At 40.2% G+C, this 21,552-nt stretch overlaps 1 protein-coding gene, 1 non-coding gene and 1 pseudogene across 2 annotated transcripts; 2 read left to right on the forward strand and 1 right to left on the reverse strand.

The window, feature by feature from the left end:
* The first annotated feature begins 1,294 nt into the window (after positions 1–1,294).
* Positions 1,295–8,564, forward strand: NANOG (Nanog homeobox). The gene is made up of 4 exons (XM_028533240.2): positions 1,295–1,575; positions 4,846–5,105; positions 7,402–7,488; positions 7,625–8,564. Exons 1-4 carry the CDS (start codon positions 1,425–1,427, stop codon positions 8,045–8,047), a joined length of 921 nt encoding a protein of 306 aa, XP_028389041.1. The 5' UTR covers positions 1,295–1,424; the 3' UTR covers positions 8,048–8,564.
* Positions 8,565–10,370: 1,806 nt separating this feature from the next.
* LOC114513300 lies at positions 10,371–12,477 on the forward strand (annotated as a pseudogene).
* A 1,153-nt stretch (positions 12,478–13,630) lies between these two features.
* On the reverse strand, positions 13,631–13,734 carry LOC114514212. Its single transcript, XR_003685947.1, has one exon. It is a non-coding gene; the product is annotated as a U6 spliceosomal RNA (small nuclear RNA).
* Between the last annotated feature and the right edge of the window lie 7,818 nt (positions 13,735–21,552).

The raw sequence follows: 21,552 nt of genomic DNA on the forward strand, positions 1-21,552 counted from the left end.
CTCTAAAAACTATTCTTTGGAAGACATACCAAAAAAAGAACAGTGTGAGGATGGAGCAGGGTTGAAGGACATGACTGAATTGCCAGGCTAGCGAAGAAAAAACTGATTAAAGAAAGAGCCAGGGAAGGGGGGAAAAATCCACAAAATGATGACTGCATGGGAAAGAGGGACAGACAGGAAGGCAAACATTGACTCTAAAAGGAACCCATCACAAGCACCTTGGCAAGTCCATTATAGGAGTATCATTAGTCTAGAGGATGTTCTTCTTTAATTCCCTCCTTTCCATTGGTTGGTCAGTAAACTTCCTCATTTTACATCTAGTAATGTCCCAGGTAAGATTAAAAGGTTGTGGTTTCATTCTATCGTGCTGTCCATTGGATTAGAATAAAAATCCCGACAAAAGGTAATTTCAAACTTGAAGGTCATGGGCACAGGATCCTGATAGAATTTCTATTAACAGCCATTGTTTGTAGGTCACTGTTGTGTCAAATAGTGCATTTATCTTTATTTAATTTTTACAACATCACAGAGAAAGTACTTTTGTCCCTATTTACAGATGAGAAAATTGAGACTTTTTAAAGTGGCCGAACCAAGATTCTATTCAGTAACATGTGTAAGCAAACTGAAAATCTTCCATAGAAATGGTATGTGCATAATTACTAACAGGACACCCAAGTGTCTTAGGTTAGCAGATCACAACTCCTTTCCGGAAAACAAGACAACAGTCCCGTTGAAAAGACTAGGCAGTCTTTCTGAAAGCTAAAAAAAAGAAGAAGCAACTTTAGTGGAAGTTGCAAACAAATACTGTTTTTAACATCAATTGAAGGCTTAGCAACACACAATGTGTTTTATTGCTACCTCAGGGTCAGTCAAAGAGGTAAACTGAGGAAGTTGAAGTTTCTGCATAAGTAGCCCAATTTCTAGGGGTCTAGAAATCAAGAAAGTAATTGTCCTAGTGGAAGTTTCATTCACCTGACATAGCCTCAGGAATTGGAAGTATACCTTTGATTTTAAAAGGTAGGAAAGTGATGAATCTAGAAGCATTTCATTACTGGGTTTATTGTGTCTGTGGCCCCAGTTTTCCCATTCCCCACCCAGTCTAGGTTATTCCGAAGCTACCTTTTGCATTACAATGGCCTTGGGGAGACTGGCAGACGGGATTAACAGACTTCGAGAGGGTGTGTGTGGGTGTGGGGCTACCAGAAGGGGCGGGTCTAAATGTGGCTGAGCCTCCCTTATAAATCTCGAGCCTCCAACATCTCCACCTTTTCCTAGATTGGGTTGGTTGGCTCTCCTGAAAGAAAAGGTGACTCACTTCATCCCGTCTTTTTGGTACTTTTACATCTGGAGATCTTCGTATTTCTCTAAGCTCTTCTATCTTATCATCTAGTTCCTGACGTGTTTTCCTCCTTCAACTCAGCAGCATGAGTGTGGATTCGGCTTCTCCCCAAAGCCTGCCCTGCCCTGAAGCATCCAATTCTAGGGAACCTTCACCAGTGCCTGAGGTTTATGAGCCTGACGAAAACTATGCATCCTTGCCAATGTCATCTACTGAGACACTCCATACAGAGACTGGTAAGAAAAAATGGAATCCTTGAAAGCCTGAGTTCCTTCAGGGAGAGGGGAAAGGGGGTAAGGGTCATCCTTTCACCTCTTGTGAGCAATTACATCCACTAACAGAAGCAGGTGTCATTATCTATTTATTAATCCTCGTGACACCTCTCTTTCAATTGTAATATACCATGCGTGTCCTTTCACCCACGTCCCAGGTGTCAGGAGTTCTGGACTGAGACTCTGGACTGAGACTAGGAGCGTGGGACTCAGCAGTTCAACTGCATACTGTGCGTTTGAGAATTTGTATGTGTAAACACAGTGGAAACAAATGTGTTGTGATAAATGAGCTGATGTATAAATCAGAACACTGTGTCAGGCACATGGTAATAGGAGATGTTGCTAAGCCAGAGGTGATAAATAACATCACAGCTTGGGGGACTGCGGGGGCAGGGTGTCAGTGGTTGGTGGTGAGCATCACCTTCCTGGTCCGTCTCTCCAGGAGTGCCAGAAACGGCTTGGCTGGTTACACGAATCTCACCTCGTTGAAATGTTTTACTTTTCCACGACAGTAGCAGTCTGGCTTTTCTCCCATGCGCTGGATGTATGGGAGTTCATGGAAAGCTCTGTGAGCACATGCTATGCCCAAATCTCCTAAATCTCAAGGAAGTATTAGCTTTATGGTAGATAATTTCAGAAGGTTTAATCTGCTGACAGTGGCTGGCGTTGGGAAATAAAATCTAGTCTGGCTTCAAAACCTATACTCTAGCACCTAGGCTTCCGAATAACAGTGTGTGGGAGGTGCTTGGGATACTTAAAGCCAGCAACACCTTTTTGGAAATCATTCTGTTAAAAATGAAAAGGTAAAATACCTTTTAGCCAAAAATACCATTTTCAACATAGTATAAAACTTAGCTTAAAAACTATGTTATTATTACAACTGTAAAACCTAAGATGTAGAAGAGTTACCACTGTGAGTTCTGGACTTTAATGCTATCCTATTGCCTTGAACTTTGTGTTGCTTTTTTTTTTTTTAATTTCTTTATTTTTCGAGAGAGGGGAAGGGAAGGAAAAAGAGAGGGAGAAAAACATCAATGTGTGATTGCCTCTCACATGGCATCCACTGGGGACCTGGTCTGCACCCCAGGCATATGCCCTGAGTGGGAATCAAACCAGCGACCCTTTGGTTCATAGCCCGTGCTCAATCCACTGAGCTACACCAGCCAGGGTGAACTTTGTATTAATGTCCTTTGATAATTTCAACATTGAAAAAACAGTGCTGGATTGTGAGAGAAATAGCAGGTGGGCATGTCCTCTGTAACAAGCCAAGTGCAAGTTTGTGTAGATGGTTAATTTTTAAAACTTGCCCCACTTCTAGTCATTAGTTGAGGGTTTCCTTCCTGTATCTGTTTGCAAGAAGCATAAGATTGTGAATGTTTGCCTTTTTAAAAAAAAAAAAGATTTTATTTATTTTTAGACAGGGGAAGGGAGGGAGAAAAAGAGGGAGAGAAACAGCAATGTGTGGTTGCCTCTCACGTGCCCCAGACTGGGAACCTGGCCTGCAACCCAGGTCTTTGCCCTACACTGGAAATCCAACCAGCGACCTTTTGGTTTGCAGGCCAGCACTCAATCCACTGAGCCACACCACCTAAGGCAAGTTTTTGCCTTCTAAAGCCTGTGCATTTATACCATGACTAGGAATTGGAGTTGAGAACTGGGAATTACTTAGTGCAAATAGGAATCAAAGCACTTACCTAAATGTAGGTAATACAGGAAATAAATTACAAAGTTAATATACCCAGGTCCTGTGCTAGGCAATATTTTTTATCTATTACCTCATTTAGTCAATGAAGAAACTGACTGAGGGAGGAATGATATTGGAGATGAGGTCACAGAGCTAAGGAAGTCTGGATTGAAACAGAAGCCTATCAAACATCACATCTCCTATTAGCCTTGGTATTTAGTAATGGGTAGTAACTGTTGATGGTATAGGATTGCCAGAATCTGATAATCAGTTTACTTATTTATTTATTTTCTGGAATAAATACCTTTGTTACATGAGCTGTAATAGGAGGGAGGAGCATTCATTTGCCATTCCAGGCCTTGATTTCCATCAGCCAGAACCCCAGCTCCCTGCCCTCCAGCACAGAGCCATCTGCTCAGCCACACTGGCCTGGTCTTGGAGAGATGCACACCAGCAGCTTGCCTGTTGGAATTGCTCCTCAAGAAGACAGCTGATTTTGGAATTTTTTGTCCTTTTGTCATATTTCTTCTGAATTTTCTTTGATCATCTTTAAATTCTCTTCTTCCTTAGGAGTCAACTTGGTGCCCTTCCCGCAGCCCAGGGCAGTACCTAGTGGGATTTCCACTGTCCGCTGTGTGGCCAATGAGCACAATGCAGTTCTTTTTAAATTTATTTTTAGACAGGGCAGGAGGGAGAAAAAAGAGGGAGAGAAACATCAATGTGCGGTTGCCTCTCGCGAGCCCCCTCTTGGAGACCTAGCTTGCAATCTAGGCATCTGCCTCGACTGGGAATCGAACCAGCAACCCTTTGGTTCACAGGCCCATGCTCAATCCGCTGAGTCACACTAGCCAGGGCACGATGAAGTTCTTTACTAGAGTCTTGGTACAGACTAGCTTGCTGGGTGCATTGCAGACAACATCAGTAATCCTTGTTTTGCATTATAACACTCAGGAGCCCCAGGAGAAGCTGCCCACACACACAGGTGGTACTTCTTGCTGCCTCCCCACATGTGGACTGTGTGTATGCAGTGGGGCCAATCTGAGTGCTGGCAGCATGGCGTTCCAGCTCAGAGGTTTCCTTCTTGTGCTGGGACTTGCTCTTGCCCCCAGTCTTTGGCATTTGTGCCAGTCTTGAGACATGCCCATGGCATAGCACCGGCTGGAAAAAGCTGACCATCGGTTTAAAAAATTATGTAGGTATTAAGATTACTAAAGGAAGTTATGAAGGACACAGTACTTGGGAATCAAGTAATCTGTTTTGATTTGTATGAACAGCCAGGGTGTTGCCCCAGAGGCTTGAATCCCACTGTGTTCCTCAGCAATATTAGCCAAGTCCATTAGGAGTAGCCATGACTATTGCATGTAAAATGGTAACACTGGTAAACTTACTGAACTGTACAAAGGTTAGCATATTACTCAAGTTACTTAAAAATTATCTGTTCCTACCTAGCTCTGAGGTTGTGAAGACTTTAAAAATGCTTTGAAAATAAATATGCATATTAGTATTTAAAAGGCTTTAGAGAAAAGTGTCGTCGTTTTTATTCCCAGCAGTCTCTCCTCTTCCTTCCTCCATGGACCTGCTTATTCAGAACAGCCCTGACTCTTCCACCAGTCCCAACATAACACTGCCCACTTCTATAGAGGACAGTGTAGCAAAGGAGGAAAAGGGCCAAGTCAAGAAACAGAAGGTCAGAACCGTCTTCTCACAGGCCCAGCTCTGTGTACTCAATGAGAGATTTCAGAGACAGAAGTATCTCAGCCTCCAGCAGATGCAGGAACTTTCCAACGTCCTGAACCTTAGCTACAAACAGGTAAGGTGTTTGGTTGTTTTCTTTGCAATAGGAATTTTTTTTTTAAGATTTTATTTATTTATTTTTAGAGAGGGAAGGGAGGGAGAAAGAGAGAGAGACATCAATGTGCAGTTGCTGGGGGCCATGGCCTGCAACCCAAGCATGTGCCCTGACTGGGAATTGAACCTGCGATGCTTTGGTTCGCAGCCCGCGCTCAATCCACTGAGCTATGCCAGCCAGGGCATAATAAGAAATTTTTAAAAATAAAGCTAATTTGCAGATAAGCATTGCTAGCATCTTTTTGTGCCCTTTGACCCACAAATAATTTAATATGAAAATGGAATGTTTTTGTAACATGTTTCATAACCATCTTTCTTTTCTTTTTTTTTTTTTTTAAGATTTTATTTATTTATTTTTAAAGAGAGGGAAAGGAAGGGAGAAAGAGAGGAAGAGAAACATCAATGTGTGGTTGCCTCTCACATGGTCCCCAGTGGGAACCTGGCCAGCAACCCAGGCATGTGCCCTGATGGGGAATCGAACTGGCGATGCTTTGGTTCACAAGCCAGCACTCAATCCACTGAGCCACACCAGCCAGGGCACCATCTTTCTTTTCATTAAACAGTTTACTGTGTGAATGTATCTAATTTATTTGACAATTTTCCCTGTTGCACAAATCAAAATTGTGAACATGTTTCCAATTTTGCCTTAATCAAAAGAGGGACATACACATACTCCCATCTTCCAGGTTAGGAAAGGCCCTGACCAAAACTGGTTCTCCTTAAAGGAAAAATTGCATCTTTTGTTTTTGTGTGTTTGCATTTGATTACTAATGAGATTAATCACTTTTTACACACTTCTCTTTTTTTCATACATGTGTTGGCATTTTACTCAGTAAAATATTTTATTGTTTTCTATCACTGGTTTCATACTTAGAAAGACCTGTAGTCCATGGCTTTATTTTACGTGTGTGTATGTGTGTATATACATTCTGGTCCTTCTGTGATCTCATTTTCTAACTTAAGTTTATAAGCCATGTGGAATTTTTTTTTAAGATTTTATTTATTTATGTTTAGAGAGGGAAGGGAGGGAGAAAAAGAGAGAGAGAGAGAGAGACATCAATGTGCAGTTGCTGGGGGTCATGGCCTGCAACCCAGGCATGTACCCTGACTGGGAATCAAATCTTCGACACTTTGGTTCACAGCCCGCGCTCAATCCACTGAGCTACGTCAGCCAGGGCTGCCATGTGGAATCTTAGTTTATTGTGTCCTGCAATATAACATGATATTTTCTAATTGTCCTAGTGGTATATTTCATAATTCCTGAATTAAAATATCACCATTTTCATGAAATACTGCATTTTTCCACGTATAAAGTGCTTCCATGTATAATGCGCACATAGGATTTGGCCCACACTTTCAGGGGGGACATCTTTCATTTTAATTTTTTAATTCAATTATTTATACATTTATATTTAGATACTTGATTTTTGTATTACAAAGGAATTTTAGCATCTACTTTTGAACATATGGTACAGGAAATTTTGTGTAACAAATAAGTACAAAAATACAAGAACAGATACAATGTACAAAAAATTTTTTATAACAAACTGACTGTTTATATTCCAAGGTATTATTTTGCATATGGATATCGTTATTGCTTTTTTAGAGTTATACTTTTTTAAAGCATTTTATTTATTTATTTTTAGAGAGAGGGGAAGGGTGGTAGACAGGGAGAGAAACATCAATGTGTGGTTGCTGCTTGAGCACTTCCTATTGGAGACCTGGCTGACAATCCAGGCATGTTTCCTGACTGGGAATCGAACCAGCTGCCCTTTGGTTCATAGGCTGATAAACCACTTAGCCACAACAGCCACGGTGCTTTCTAGAGTTACACTTTTAACACATAAGCATAACTAAAAGAGTTAAAAGCATTTATATAGATAGGGAATTAGTACTACTCACGTATAATGTGCATCCTTAATTTTCCCTAAAAAATTTGGACAGAAGTGCACATTATATATGGCAAAATATGTTACATGATGTGTTCATGGGGACGGGGCTTTTTTACTGCAAACAGATTAAGGTTAACTGTGACTAATGGCATGAGTAAACTAAAGGAAGGTGAGTAGACATTTAAATGTACACCTCCAGGTTAATAGATTTGCAGTCTGTTTTTTAAAAGGCTCTAGAAATTAGAATTTTGTTCCTGAGCTTTAGTTAGTTGTAGTTGTCAGGGGGGGGAATGTGAATAATATTCTGATCCGTAGCACATCTGCGTTACTACTATTTTATGCTGTTTTGTCACTTTTTTCCTGCAGATTAAGACCTGGTTCCAGAACCAGAGAATGAAATGTAAGAGGTGGCAGAAGTACAACTGGCCAAAGAATAGCAACCGTTTAACTCAGGTAACAGGAAACATTTATTCTGCTCTTCCCTTTCAGTGACGTTTTAGTTTCATTTATTGTTGAAGCATACAACTCCAGTCACAGACAGCTCTGAGTTTTTCTGTACCCTTTCAGTTGACACACCCTTTTCTTTCAGATGAGCTCAGCAACTACAGAGTACCTGGGCTTCTCTTCCTATCATCACCAGGGATGTTTGGTGAATGCTTCTGGAAACCTTTCAGTGTGGAGCAACCAGACCTGCAGTAACCTCTCTTGCAGCAACCATTCCTGGAACAGCCCATCTTGGAACTACCATTCCTGGAATAGTCAGACCTGGTGCCCCCAGGCCTGGAACAACCAGGCCTGGACCAATCAGTTCTATAGTTATGGAGAGGAATCCCTGCAGCCCCAGATTCAGTTCCAGCAAACTCCCATCAGTGATTTAGAGGTCACCTTGGAAACTGCTGGGGAAAGCTATGATGCAATACTGCAAACCCCTATGTATTATACCACCCAGCAAACCATGGATTTATTCCCAGATTACTCCATGAATATGCAGCCCGACTCCACAAACATCTAGTCCTGAACATTCAGTGTGACAACAGGTGTATTCAATCTCAATTTGGCAGTGGTTATCTCTCTCCTAGGATTTTTCAGTGTGTCCCTGCCTTGATATGCTGCTTTTCATTATGCCAATTTGGAGTGGTGGGGGTGAGGTATGCAGAGTCTAATCAGAGATTTCTGTAGCCTTGCAGCTAGAGACATATAAGATGTCTCTGGCTATAGATAATTAAATATAATACTATTTTGAATTACTCCAGGGTGTAGAATCTCAAACTCAAGAATAGAAAGTAAAAGTACAAAGATGTGTGATAAAAGATTATTTGTGTTTTCTGGGATTGGGAGGCCTGTTAAAAACCTCAGTTCAGGTGAATGGTTAAGCTACAATATACTTAACTGATTTCCTCTGCCCCTTTTGCTGTTTTACTACAAACCCCAATTTATTACTCAAGTATTTGTGATAGATGTTTTGTATTTTGCTGTATCATCATATTACCAGTTTGGCTGGTTGGTTTATAAGTTTAAATACAAATAAATAAAACATCTATTTTCCCATTAGTTGGCTTTGTCCTACTTTTACCCAGTTGTCTAATGAGTAAAAATCTGCTCAATATGGGTATTTACTGCATTTAGAAATGAGTCAAAAAAAAGTCATGAAGGTTATGATAGATGACTAACTAAACCTGAACAAGCTTACATCCTCCTTGTATGTGTAATATTGAAACAATACACTTGTGGCTATTTTCAGTTATGAGTGACACATCTAGAGGATGCGGAAAGTGATGAGCAGAGCTCTTGGGATTGTAGAGAGGCAGTACTGGAATGTCACCCTGTAACAAATGTCACATATACAACAGGTTCTGTGACTGCTCTTTATTCAGTGTAATTCTACCCTGCCAGAAGCAACTTATGTTGAAATAAGCTTATTTTTAAGCATTTTAAAAATAAAATGCTTTTATTTTTTGACATTTAAATTCATAGATAACTACACAGCACAATTTAATATGTCATTGCAATATATGACTTGATAAGTGTATTAATGTTAAGACTGAAAAAAAATGGATCAGAGACCAATATATAAGTAAACACTAGGGCTAGTTTGAAATAGAATTTTTCTTTTCCAGGTAAACTATGTCCTCATCTTAGAAGAAGCTAAGCAGTCCCCTATAACTTCTACTAGTAAACCCTTTTTTTTACTGCCCTGTTCCCACCCGGGCTTGTCCCAAGTTTATTGGATTGTGGGAGCACTTTTCATTCATGACTCTGCTTTTTGCTCCATGGAAACCTCCAGATCTCTGAAGCATCAGAGATGCAGAGAATAACCAGAGTAGGTTTCTTGGTCATTTTCTTCACGGTTCTCTCAATTTTCCAATATTGCTCTGTAATGTCATCCAATCCAGTTATCTAGACATTTCACAGAAGAAAAGGAAGGCAGGATAATTAATTTCTGCCAAGACCTAAGGACAACACGCTGTTCCTTTCAACTGTCAGGTGTCTGAGTTTGTGCCAAGCATTGTATTATGAACCAAGTAGACACCTGAAACAAAACAAAAATTGTATTGAACTACGAAAATAGTGTACGAAATGCCATTCTGTAAGTCGCCACTTTTTAGTCTTACAGTTCAAGGACAGATTCAATCGTGACTTTGAAAAAAGTCAATCTGTTCCTGCCACCTGCCTTTTTCACTTAAGTTTTGAATATATGAATGAAGGATTAAACAAAAGTAGTTAGATTAAACTATGGCTTTTTTTTTTAATTTGTCACTAACATTTTTACAAAATCTTTGGCTCTAACTAAATGCACATAGTAGACAAAAATTTTGAGGAAATACCAAATGATGAACCAAAGCCTAGAAACTTTTGGGAAAAGAAACTATTATTATAAAGTGATGGAGCCCAGGAAATGTCAGCACAGCTCTGCAGTACTTGCCCGTGTCATGGAGCAATTCTTTACACCCCTGCTTAACTGCTTGTGTTTTGCATAAACTTGGGTTTATTAGACATTGGGAATAGGCAAGGATAGGGCTAAGAATTAAGGAAAGTTTAGAGTAGCAAAGTGGAGAAGAGCACCTATCACCTTCAGAGCATCATGCTGGAAACTGGAGAAGAAAAAAAAGATTGAAAAAGAGGGGTAAAAGGGGCTGTTGGCTGAGTTTCTGGGTGATCTTGTTCCTCCATGCCCGGCGGTGCCAGCTCCTTTAGCGGCCTCGCGGGTTCTCAGCGATCCCGGGCGGGAGGGAGGGCAGGCCCGTTGGCCCGGGCTGCGGCCGGAGGCTGCGACTGGAGCGCTGCCCCGCACGGCGGGCCGGCGGGACCGAGTGCACGCTGCTTGGGCGCGCAGGGCCATTCCGCCCTGTCCTCGGGAACAGGGATGTTAGGCAGCTCTGCGGCCCGCAAGGCGGGCTCAGCGCTGTTCACAGTGCAGCAGACAGCACCCCAAAAGGACCAGGAGAACAGCAACCCCGAGAAGGCATCGCCCGCGCAGCAGCCCCGGACCCGGGCCAGGCTGGTGGTACTGAAGGCCAGGAACTAGCGTGGTCCAGCGCCGCTGCAAAGGCCCAAGACGCGACGGGGTGCACCCCTTAAGGATCTTAATGTAAATGATGAGCATGTCATCGTCCCTCCCTGGAATGCAAACAGTAAATAGCCTGCATTTACCATCTATGTGGATGAAGCAGAAGAGACTCAGAAAAGGCCAAGTGAATCCAAAAGAACAGAATGTGAAGATGTCCTGGCCTTTAATTCAGCTATTGGTTTACCTGAACCGAGAGAACCACTGGTACCTCTTGATTATCCGGTGGATGGAAGTTTTGAGTCACCGCAGACCATGGATATGTCGATCATATTGGAAGATGAGAAGCCAGTGAATGTTAACGAAGTCCCAGACTACCACGAGGACATCCACACCTACCTTAGGGAAATGGAGGTTAAATGTAAGCCTAAAGTGGGTTACATGAAGAAACAGCCAGACATCACCAACAGCGTGAGGGCCATCCTCGTGGACTGGTTAGTTGAAGTAGGAGAGGAATATAAACTACAGAATGAGACCCTGCACTTGCCTGTGAAGGACATCGATAGGTTCCTTTCATCCATGTCTGTGTGGAGAGGAAAACTTCAACTTGTGGGCACTGCTGCTATGCTGTTAGCCTCGAAGTTTGAAGACATTTACTCCCTAGAAGTAGCAGAGTTTGTGTACATTACAGATGACACCTACACCAAGAAGCAGGTTCTCAGAATGGAGCACCTGGTCCTCAAAGTCCTCGCGTTCGACTTGGCTGCCCCGACCGCCACTCAGTTCCTCACCCAGTGCTTTCTGCACCAGCAGCCGGCAAACTGCGAAGTTGAAAGCTGAGCAATGTTTCTGGGAGAGCTGAGTCTGATCCACGCAGACCCGTACCTCAAGTACCTGCCCTCAGTTATCGCCGGAGCGGCCTTCCACCTAGCACTCTACACAGTCACAGAGCTGGCCTGACTCCTTGGTGCAGCAGACGGGGTACACCCTGGAGAGCCTGAAGCCCTGTCTCCTGGACCTGCACCAGACCTACCTCAGGGCCCCGCAGCACGCCCAGCAGTCGGTCAGGGAGAAATACAAGCACCCCAGGTACCATGGCGTTTCCCTCCTCATCCCTCCAGAGATACTACGGGTGTGACAGGGAGCAGCTGCCCCCGCTTCTAAGATGGGACTCCCTCCGAGGACAGGGCGTAGCTTTTATTTTAGGTCTTTTTTTTTTTAATTTTATTTTAATCATTGTTCAAGTACAGTATTCTCCCACTTACTCCCATTCCAGCCCACCCACCCAACCCTCCCCTCTTCCCCCCATTACCCCTCACCCCTAGTTTTTGTCCATGTGTCCTCCAAATTTGTTCCTGTAAACCCTATTTTAGGTCTTTACCATCATTTCTGAACGCAAAAGTTATTCTCAATACAAATTATGCTATTTTAAAGTGGTTTTAATGTGTATATCTTTTGTACATGTACCTATCTTACACACGTGGCCAATTTTAAGTGGTTTTGTTAAAGTATTAACGATGCCAACCGTCAGGATAAGAATAAGAATTAATAAATCGATTTAGAAAACTTGGATTTTGTAAGTCAAATTTAATTTGAGGTAAAAATTTGACTTCAGGATTTCACTCAGAAAAGTTATTTTCTCCTATGGGCATTAGGGGGGCTTCTAAAACTTTAAGAAAAAGAACTATATTTTATAGTTTCAGGAAAACAGACAGTGGTTCTGACATTTTCCTGAGCGTCTGGACCATTTGCTGACTTGCATAATCAAAGCGAATCTGGAATAAATCTGTTTATTTTTTGGTTGTGATGATCCTAGACTCTTTGAGCCCTTTGGACACACTAAGAAAATGCTTTTTCACTCATCAACTTGCACACTTTATACTAAAGTGACAATTATTTAAGACCTGTTAAGTTCTCCAGAAGGTTTATTTAAATCAATGTAAGAACTATATAAAGAAATGGCTAGATTTTACAATGGATTTGTGAATAAAAAACACCCAAGGTTGCCAGCACTTAAAGAAATATCCTTTTAATAATTATTTACATAAACATAACCACGTGGGTGTTACTGAGCAGGCCTCTTCTTTTTCCTCCTTCTCACTGGCTTTTTACTTGGCACCGTTTCTTGTTTTGCACTGACGGGTCTGTGTTCTGTGAACAGAGTGAACATTTACAAAAAAAAAAAAAAAAAAAAAAGAAGCCCTGGCTGGCATAGCTCAGTGGATTGAGCGTGGGCTGGGAACCAAAGTGTCCCAGGTTCGATTCCCAGCCAGGGTACATTCCTGGGTTGCGGGCCATGACCCCCGGCGGCCGCACATTGATGTTTCTCTCTCTCTCTCTCTCTCTCTCTCTTCTCCCTCCCTTCCCTCTCTAAAAATAAATAAATGAAATATTTATTAAAAAAAAAAAAAGAAAAAGAAAGAAAGTAGCCCTGGCTGGTGTAGCTCAGTGGATTGAGTGCGGACTGGGAACCAAAGTGTCCCAGGTTCGATTCCCAGCCAAGGTACATGCCTGGGTTGCAGGCCATTACCCCCAGTAACTGCACATTGATGTTTCTCTCTGTCTCTGTCTATCTCCCTCCCTGCTTCCCCTCTAAAAATAAACAAATAAAATCTTTAAAAAAAAAAAAAGAAAGAAAGAAAGAAAGAAAGAAAAAGGGGAGTAAAAAATCCTAAGGCAGAGGATAGCAAAATCAAATCAAGGAAGCAAAGGACATTTTTAAAGGATTTTTTACATTTATTTTTAGAGGGGAAGGGAAGGAGAAAGAGGGAGAGAAATATCAATGTGTGGTTGCCACTCACGTGCCCCCTACCAGGGACCTGGTCTGCAACCCAGGCATGTGCCCTGATTGGGAATCAAACCCGCAACCTTTTGGTTCACAGCCTGCACTCAATCCACTGAGTTACACCAGCCAGGGCCAAAGAACATTTTTGATTTATCTTTTTATAAAATTGTACATTCTGATTGCAAAACTGAAAGAAACTTGCTATTAAAAACAAATTTAAAAACTACATAAGTGAATCTACTAAAAACATCTATTCAATGATAAACACTTTCTACAGCTATCGTATATGGGTGATTTTACAAGTACATTTTTTTTAATGCTTCATAAATTTATGTGTCTTCCTTACACAGGGGCCATGCTAATCTCTGTATCATTCCAATTTTAGTATATGTGCTGCTGAAGCAAGCACTACATGTGAATTTTAATGGATATATGTATACTTTGTGACAGGATTATATCATGTATTTTTAAATTAAAAAATTGATTTTAGAAAGAGACATCAATTTGTTGTTCCACTTATTTAGGCATTCATTGTTTGTTTCTTGTATGTGTCTTGATCGGAGATTGAACCTACAACCTTGGTGTGTTGGGATGATGCTCTAACCAACTGAGACACCTGGCCAGGGCCATATATTCTATTCTTTTGAAAACTACTTTTTTCACCTATCATGACATCTTCAATTTGGCGTGTCAGAATTTAGAAATATGTTTGTTTGAAAGGATCATATGTGCAAAAACAGTAAGATTCCCTATTTTTTTCCTAAGTTTATTAGGCAAAGGTTGAGAAAGTTTCTTTCTCAAACATTCTCTACCAAAGCATTTCTTCCTTTAAAAAAAAAAGATTGTATTTATTTTTTAGAGAGAAAAGAAGGGAAGGGAAGGGAAGGAGAGAGGGAAATGTCAACGTGGGGGGGGGCCTCCCATGCACCCCCTACTGGGGACCTGACCTGCAACCCAGGCACTCAGTCCACTGAGTCACACCAGCCAGGGCATCTTCCTTAAAAAAAAAAAAAGATTTTATTCATTTATTTTTAGAGGAAAAAATCAATAAGTAAAAATAAACTTCATTAAGACAAGGTCATTACAGTTAACTTTGCTTACATCACTGTTAATGTCTTCCCAGACATTTTCATGCGCACAAATGACAAACAGAATTATAACACACTTCCTATTCAAATATGGGACTATGTTATGCATTTTGTTCTGCAGCCTGCTTTTTCTATTTAGAAAATATCAGAAATATCTTTCCATGTCTGTATATTCAGATCTGACTTGCTTTTATTGCTACATAGTATATATATATATTACATGTGTACTACAACTTCAGTTGTTTCTGTTTCGGTTATTTGCCACCACAAGTTATGTTGCTATTAACATTTTGTCATTTTAAACATGTTAAGATATGTTTTAAAATATGGAAAAATGTTTTCATAAATAATAGAAATTGAACTTCATACTTGACATTTCACAATATTCTTGGACTGGCCATTCCTTTTGTTTCTTGCAGATTTCGTGGTTAAATGAGAACTCATTAACCGGCTAGTTTATTAAAGCACTATTAGATAATGGTGATTAAAAAACAAGTTTATAGTTTATGTTTTTAAAAACTTAAAAATGTGTAGTTAATACCTAAGAGATAAAAAGATTGCTCTGTGACAATTAAGCTAATAAATATTAGGGCCAAATTCATCATCTATGTGAGAATGTCAGCACAAAAGCTGGAAGAAGCTGCCAAAAAAATATTAGGAGAGCTCTGGCTGGGTAGCTCAGTTGGTTAGAGTAGTATCCCAGAACACCATGGTTGTGGGTTCGATCTCCAGTCAGGAGAATCCACAAGAATCCACTAGTGAATGCATGAATAAGTGGAACAAAAATGTTGATGTCTTTCTCCCTTTCTTTCTCATTAAAATCAATAAAGGAAAAAAAAATTTTTTTTTAAAGATTTTATTTATTTATTTTTAGGGAGGGAAGGGGGTGGAGAGAGAGAGAGAGACAGAGATAAACAGAAAAATCAATGTGCGGTTGCTGGGGGTTATGGCCTGCAACCCAGAAATGTACCCTGGCTGGGAATCGAACCTGGGACACTTTGGTTCCCAGCCCGCGCTCAATCCACTGAGCTACGCCAGCCAGGGCTAGGAAAAAAATGTAAAAACTTTTAAGAAATTAGGAAAGGTAAAAACCCAGTTTAAAGCTTTTCAGGGGGAAAGGAGGTAGCAAGGGGTGGAGGAGGGTATAAGGGGGATAAATGGTAATGGAAAAAATACCAAAAAACAGGAAAAAAATAATTTTGTTTTTTAAAAAGGCTTTTCAGTTTATCTCTTTTGGTCACAGAATCACCAAGACTATAAACTAGCGCAGGAGATAAGGTAAAGATAAAGTTAATTATAAATTCACCTGCCAGCTTCTCCATCTGTTCACATCCCTTCCCCTCAAAATCCTGCTCTTTCCATTCATTCTCCCCCCAAAAGGAAGGAGGTGGTTATTACTCCCAATGTCATATTTTAGTTGCTTTATTATACAGGGTAGGACAAAAGTAGGTTTACAGTTGTTTGTATGAAAAATAATACAATCATGAATCATACAAGAATAAACTTTCTTGTATTCACAACTGTAAACCTGCTTTTACCACTCCCTGTATCTTAGCTTTTAAAAGTCACCTTGTCTCGATTTTCATCTTGCATTTGCATTTCAGTTTGTACCTGAAGGGAAGAAGCACAGTGGATTGAGTTGCCTGGGTCTTCTGACTTTCAGTCTGGACTGAAAGTGGGAGAAGTACTCAGCAGACCACACATCTTTCCTATAACATACAGAACTCACACCCATTTACCTACTTTCATAAGTAAAGAACATGGAGGAAAAAAGGAAGAAGTGTGAGGAATATATACTTTGCTTAGTGAATTTCAAGGACACAATTCTCACAGTAAAAGACATGTTTAATTCTGTTCCGAATAATCACACTCAATACTTAGAAAGGTTGATGTCTACAGGGGAAAGTCAAGCTAAGACTGCAAATCAAGGTAAAGGCGGGCAACTGCCAGACAGGGAGGAAAGTGGGGGAGGGGCTTTTAGTAAAGTAAATAATGCTCCCAGGGCCAAGTGAGCTTTGCCTCTAGCGGGACATAAAGGGAATTTGTTAAATAAAGAACCAGTTGGGGCAGACAAAAGCTTCCGGCACAGGAAGTTGGTTGACTAAAGGACAGGGAAATGTAGGCATTTGAATAGGTTCCTTGGTGTGAGGTTGAAGTGTAACCTGATTGAAAAGCAGCAGCAGCTGGTGGCCATCTCTCTTTAAGCAATTCCTGGTTTCTGGGTGGTTGATATAAACTCTTTGGCCAAGAAGGAAGTGCCTTTCAGAATTTTAGAAGGTTAAATGGCTGGAAAAATGGCTTTAATGCAAAGGTAACACTACTTCCATGCACACTACAACGACAAAAAAATCTCAGACCAAATTAAGACGCTAGAAGCAAATTAAACACAGGGCATGAAGCATGGGGAATGAGATGGGTCACGCTAATGCACTTGGAATAGGGCACAAGTAGGGGAGAAGGGGTTACAATGTTCACTTGACCCTTCTCTCTGATGCACGATGTAGTGACAATAACTAAGAACAAGGACTGAGGACCAGAACTTGAGGTTAAATTAGGGCCAAGGTGTTGCAGAAAAAAGGCACCTGGTCACAATCACACTGACTTGCACTATCACAGACATTGAGGGCAAGTACTTCTGGCCATAAAGTAGCTCTCCTTAGCCTGATGAGCAGCTAATTTTTTTTCACTAGTTGATCAAGATACCTGTGAGGCTGGAGTGGGTGTAACCCATGGATGGTCAATTTAGAGTGATGGGTTTTGAGTGCCTCTGGTGTATAAGGATACTTACTATGAGACCAAATAAGGGTATTAGGTGTCTCTTGCTTCTTCCATCTCTTTCTGTGTTGTGTGCACATGTATCTACTTATTTAAATCAATGTCTTACAGATGAATAATTTATCTACAGTTAATGAGCTATGTCTTACACAAATTTCATTTGTTTTGTCTTCCATAATCAGAGTGAGCATTCTCAGGCAACACAATAAATGCACATTGCACTAGATTAGCCACACAGTCCTATCCTTTCTGCAACCCTTAAATTTTTCCTAATGCTTAGCCTCCCCTAGATCCTGCATCTTACTTCTTAAGTCTCTTACCCTTTGTCAGCTGCTCGATCCTACATTCATACTCAATGTACCTCAAATTATGTAAGGCTTTGCGGATTCCATCAGCAGTGTTCAATTCCTATCTCATTAGGTCAATAAGAAGTGGTTCCTTTTATCTATTGAGACTCTGCCCTCTATGAAGAAGAAGCCCTTGTTTACACATCTGCTGCATCAGTCTCCATTGGGGTTAGAGAAATATGATCATTATTGACCTTGTCAATGGCTTCTTCCTGTGCCTTTCCTTATGCCACTTCTTTCAAAACAATGGTGAAAAATAAAGTAATTTTCGACTCAGACAAAAATACTTATAAGAATACTTGACAGCTTCATCCAGGTAGCTCAGATTAGAGCATCTCCCTATATGCCAAGGCTGTGCGATCCCCAGTCAGGGCACAGACAGGCATCAACCAGTGAATGCATAAATAAGTGAAACAATACATCAGTCGATGTTTCTTTCTCTCCCTTCCTCTCTCTTAAAAACAAAAACACATTGATATAGTACTCTTACATGGGAATATATAAATTTTCTTTCTCATGATCGTTATGCTGTACTTCAAGGTTAAATATTATTTATATGTAAAGAAACTAAAGCTTGGGAAGTTATTTGTTGTTGTTGTTCCAGCCCATCCCTCCTTCGGGAAGTTTAAATAACACATCCAGTGTTGTCATGTTACCTTCCCTTCCCAGTCTGAGCGGACTGTAACCTGTTTCCATGGGGAAACTGCTCTATCTGTCTTCAATCCACTGTAATCCATTTGCTGTCCTTAACAAGCCACTGTAACCAAACTAAAATGTAAAAACCCCTTCAAAATTCATCCTTCATAGTTCATTTGAAATACTTGTTTTGCTAGGTGTTGAGATGAGATATATATAGTGCCTATCTTCCTAGGATAACAAATGGTTCAAGTCTTTAACCTTAGGGATTATCTTACTTGACTCTTAACATTTATGCTAACTATGTGACTCTACTTTAAATGCACTCTCATTTGATCTTAATACAACAAGGTGAGATACTATTATCTTTTATAGATTCTGAGCATGAGAGCAGGACTAATGACTTGCCAATGAACACACATCTAAGAAGAGCTGACTCCAGAACCTCTAATCTTAGGCACGCTTTCATATGAATTTCTCTCCCTTTCAGTATGTTGACAATACTTCCATTTTAGTACCTATTTATATTGCAATGCACCCTTTAAAAAAATAATCTTTTTTCCTTGGCATGTGAATACCTTTCAGATCTTTACCTTGGCAGACTTCTTATGGGTTTCTCTTCCTCTGCTAACTATGAACAGTGGTATTCCCCAAGATTCTGTCATGAGACCTGTTCTGCTCTCTGTCTTGCTTTGTCCGTTTTTCACTAGCACCTCCATACTCTCTAGGCTGATTGTTTCCAAATATGTATGTACAGTTCAAGAGTTTGCAGCACCTGTACCCCAGACATACCTGCCTACAGATATACTAAACTGATTCTGCGACACAGTTTCCTCATCTGTAAAATAAAGATGAGTAATAATTTTCTTATCAGGTGCTGGTGAGGATGAGAGTCAATGTTTGTAAAAGATCTCCCAAGATTAGACACTCAGTGAATGGTAACCACACTTCTCATGGAAATTTCACTGCCGTGTCAATAGGTTTCCATATTAGCTACTAGTATTGAGCAATTAGTGTAGTAAGTTTTGGGGGGGGGGGTGGTTTAGAGATTTTATTTACTTATTTTTAGAGGGGAAGGGAGGAAGAAAAAGAGGGAGAGAAACATCAATGTGTGGTTGCCACTCATGTGCCCTCTACCAGGGACCTGGACTCCAACCCAGGCATGTGCACTGACTGGGAATCGAGCCAATGACCCCTTGCTCCTCAGGCAGTACTCAATCCACTGAGCCACACCTGCCAGGGCAAGTTTTTTTTTTTATCCTTCTCTGACTATTCATACAAAGGAGATTTATTATTATAACCATTTTTATATAATAAAAAGGAAGCCAACATTTTAAGCAATGTGTCCAAAGGTGGTACCAGTTGTGCATGGTAAAATTTAGATTTAAACCTAGTGGCCTAACTCCAAAGCTCCAGATGTTCCTCAAGGAGGCTCATATTGGTACCTTTTTATCATGAAAATTTTTATTTGTGGCCCTGGTTGAATAGCTAGCTCAGTTGGTTAGAGCTTCATCCTGATATACGTAGGTTGAGGGTTTGATTCCCAGTCAGGGCACATATAAGAATCAATCATTGAATGCATAAATTAAGTGGTAGAACAACAAATCTCTCTCATCAATAAATAAACTTCTAAAAATGTTCATTTATTTATTTTTAGGTAGAGAGGAAAGGAGGAAAAAAAAAGAGGGAGAAAAACATCACATCAGTTGCTTGCCTCTTGCACTCCCCTAGCCAAGGACCTGGTTTACAGCCCAGGTATGTGCCCTGACTGGGAATTGAACTGGCAACATTTTTCTTCGTAGGCTGCCACTCAATCCAGTGAGCCACACCAGGCAAGGTTCAATAAAAGTTTTTTTTTTAAACTTTTATTTTTTTTTTAAACTTTTATTTCTGCTCTTGCTTCCTTCTAAGTCTTTCTTCTTAATACAGGGAGAATAAAATGCAAATCTAAGTATGTTACTCCTCAAAACCTTTTAATGGCTGGAATTTGGTTATCTTATTGCATATCTCCAGTACACCATCCTAATCAGAATGATCTTTGGAGTTTTTCTAATCAAAACAAACAAACAAACAAACAAAAACAGAAAAAAGACCTAGAGAAATATTAGAATGTGGAAACTGTTGCCATTCTCAGCATTCACTGTGTGTTTGTCATTATACTTTATGACATATCAAAAAAATACACATTAAAGCCCTGGCTGGCGTAGCTCAGTGGATAGAGCGCGGGCTGGGAACCAAAGTGTCCCAGGTTTGATTCCCAGCCAGGGTACATTCCTGGGTTGCAGGCCATAACCCCCAGCAACCGCACATTGATGTCTCTCTCTCTCTCTGTCTCTCTCTCTCTCTCTCTCTCTCTCTCTCTCTCTCTCTCTCCCCCCCCTTCCCTCCCTCCCTAAAAATAAATAAATAAAATCTTTAAAAAAAATACACATTAAAATTTTTGATTCATTTTCATTCAACATCACACATTATATATATCCCAAATGATTTTGTAGTGAAAAGGTATTGTCACTTTCCATATCAATTTTATTGGTAACGCTTTCTTAGATGAAGGCAGGTTATATATTATATAAAGCAGTTACTGATTATAGCATCTATTCCAAGAGACCCTAAACAAGTTGGTACAAGGTAATCATATTTCATAAAAAGAAACTTCCCACATGCAAAAAAAACCACTCAAATATTTGTCTAGAATAAGGGTTGTATACCAATTTTTTAAATATTGTTTTGGGTAGGTAGACAGTTCTATGTTTCTAGTCAATTAAGTGATTCTCTAGCCAGCAAAAAGGGTGGTCAGATGTCAACTAATTAACTTTTCTTTGTTTGGGTTTAATTTGCTGTTCTTCTCACTTCTTAAGATCATTGATTCTCAGCCTTTCATCTTTTCTGATCTATATATTTAAAGCTGTAAATTCTCTTAAAGCACAGTTTTAGCTGTATCACACAAGTTTTAATATATTTTCATAATCATTATGTTCAAAATATTGTCTACTATGAAATCTCTGATCCACTTTTTAAAATTAATTTTATTTTCCCTATTTTGTATTTAATTTTTTAAATTTATTGATTTGAGAGAGGGAGATTTGTTGTTCCACTTACCTATGTATTCATTGGTTGGTTCGTGTCTGTGCCCTGACCAGAGACGGACCCCACCACCTTGGTGTGTGGGGTTGCCAATCTAATCCACGGAGCTGTGGGGCCAGGGCTATTTTGTCATCTCTTAAAAATCATTTCATCATCCTATTATCCTTTCTTTTTTGTTTCTATTATTCTCTTTTAATACTCCTTGATGTATAATTTATCTGATATCCTCCCATTCTATTTTGAACCCATGGCAATTAAATTTTCAAAAACATCTTTCCACCAAAACTGTTCCTAGAG

The sequence above is a fragment of the Phyllostomus discolor genome, chromosome 2, assembly GCF_004126475.2.
Source record: "Phyllostomus discolor isolate MPI-MPIP mPhyDis1 chromosome 2, mPhyDis1.pri.v3, whole genome shotgun sequence".
Classification (NCBI taxonomy): Eukaryota; Metazoa; Chordata; class Mammalia; order Chiroptera; family Phyllostomidae; genus Phyllostomus; species Phyllostomus discolor.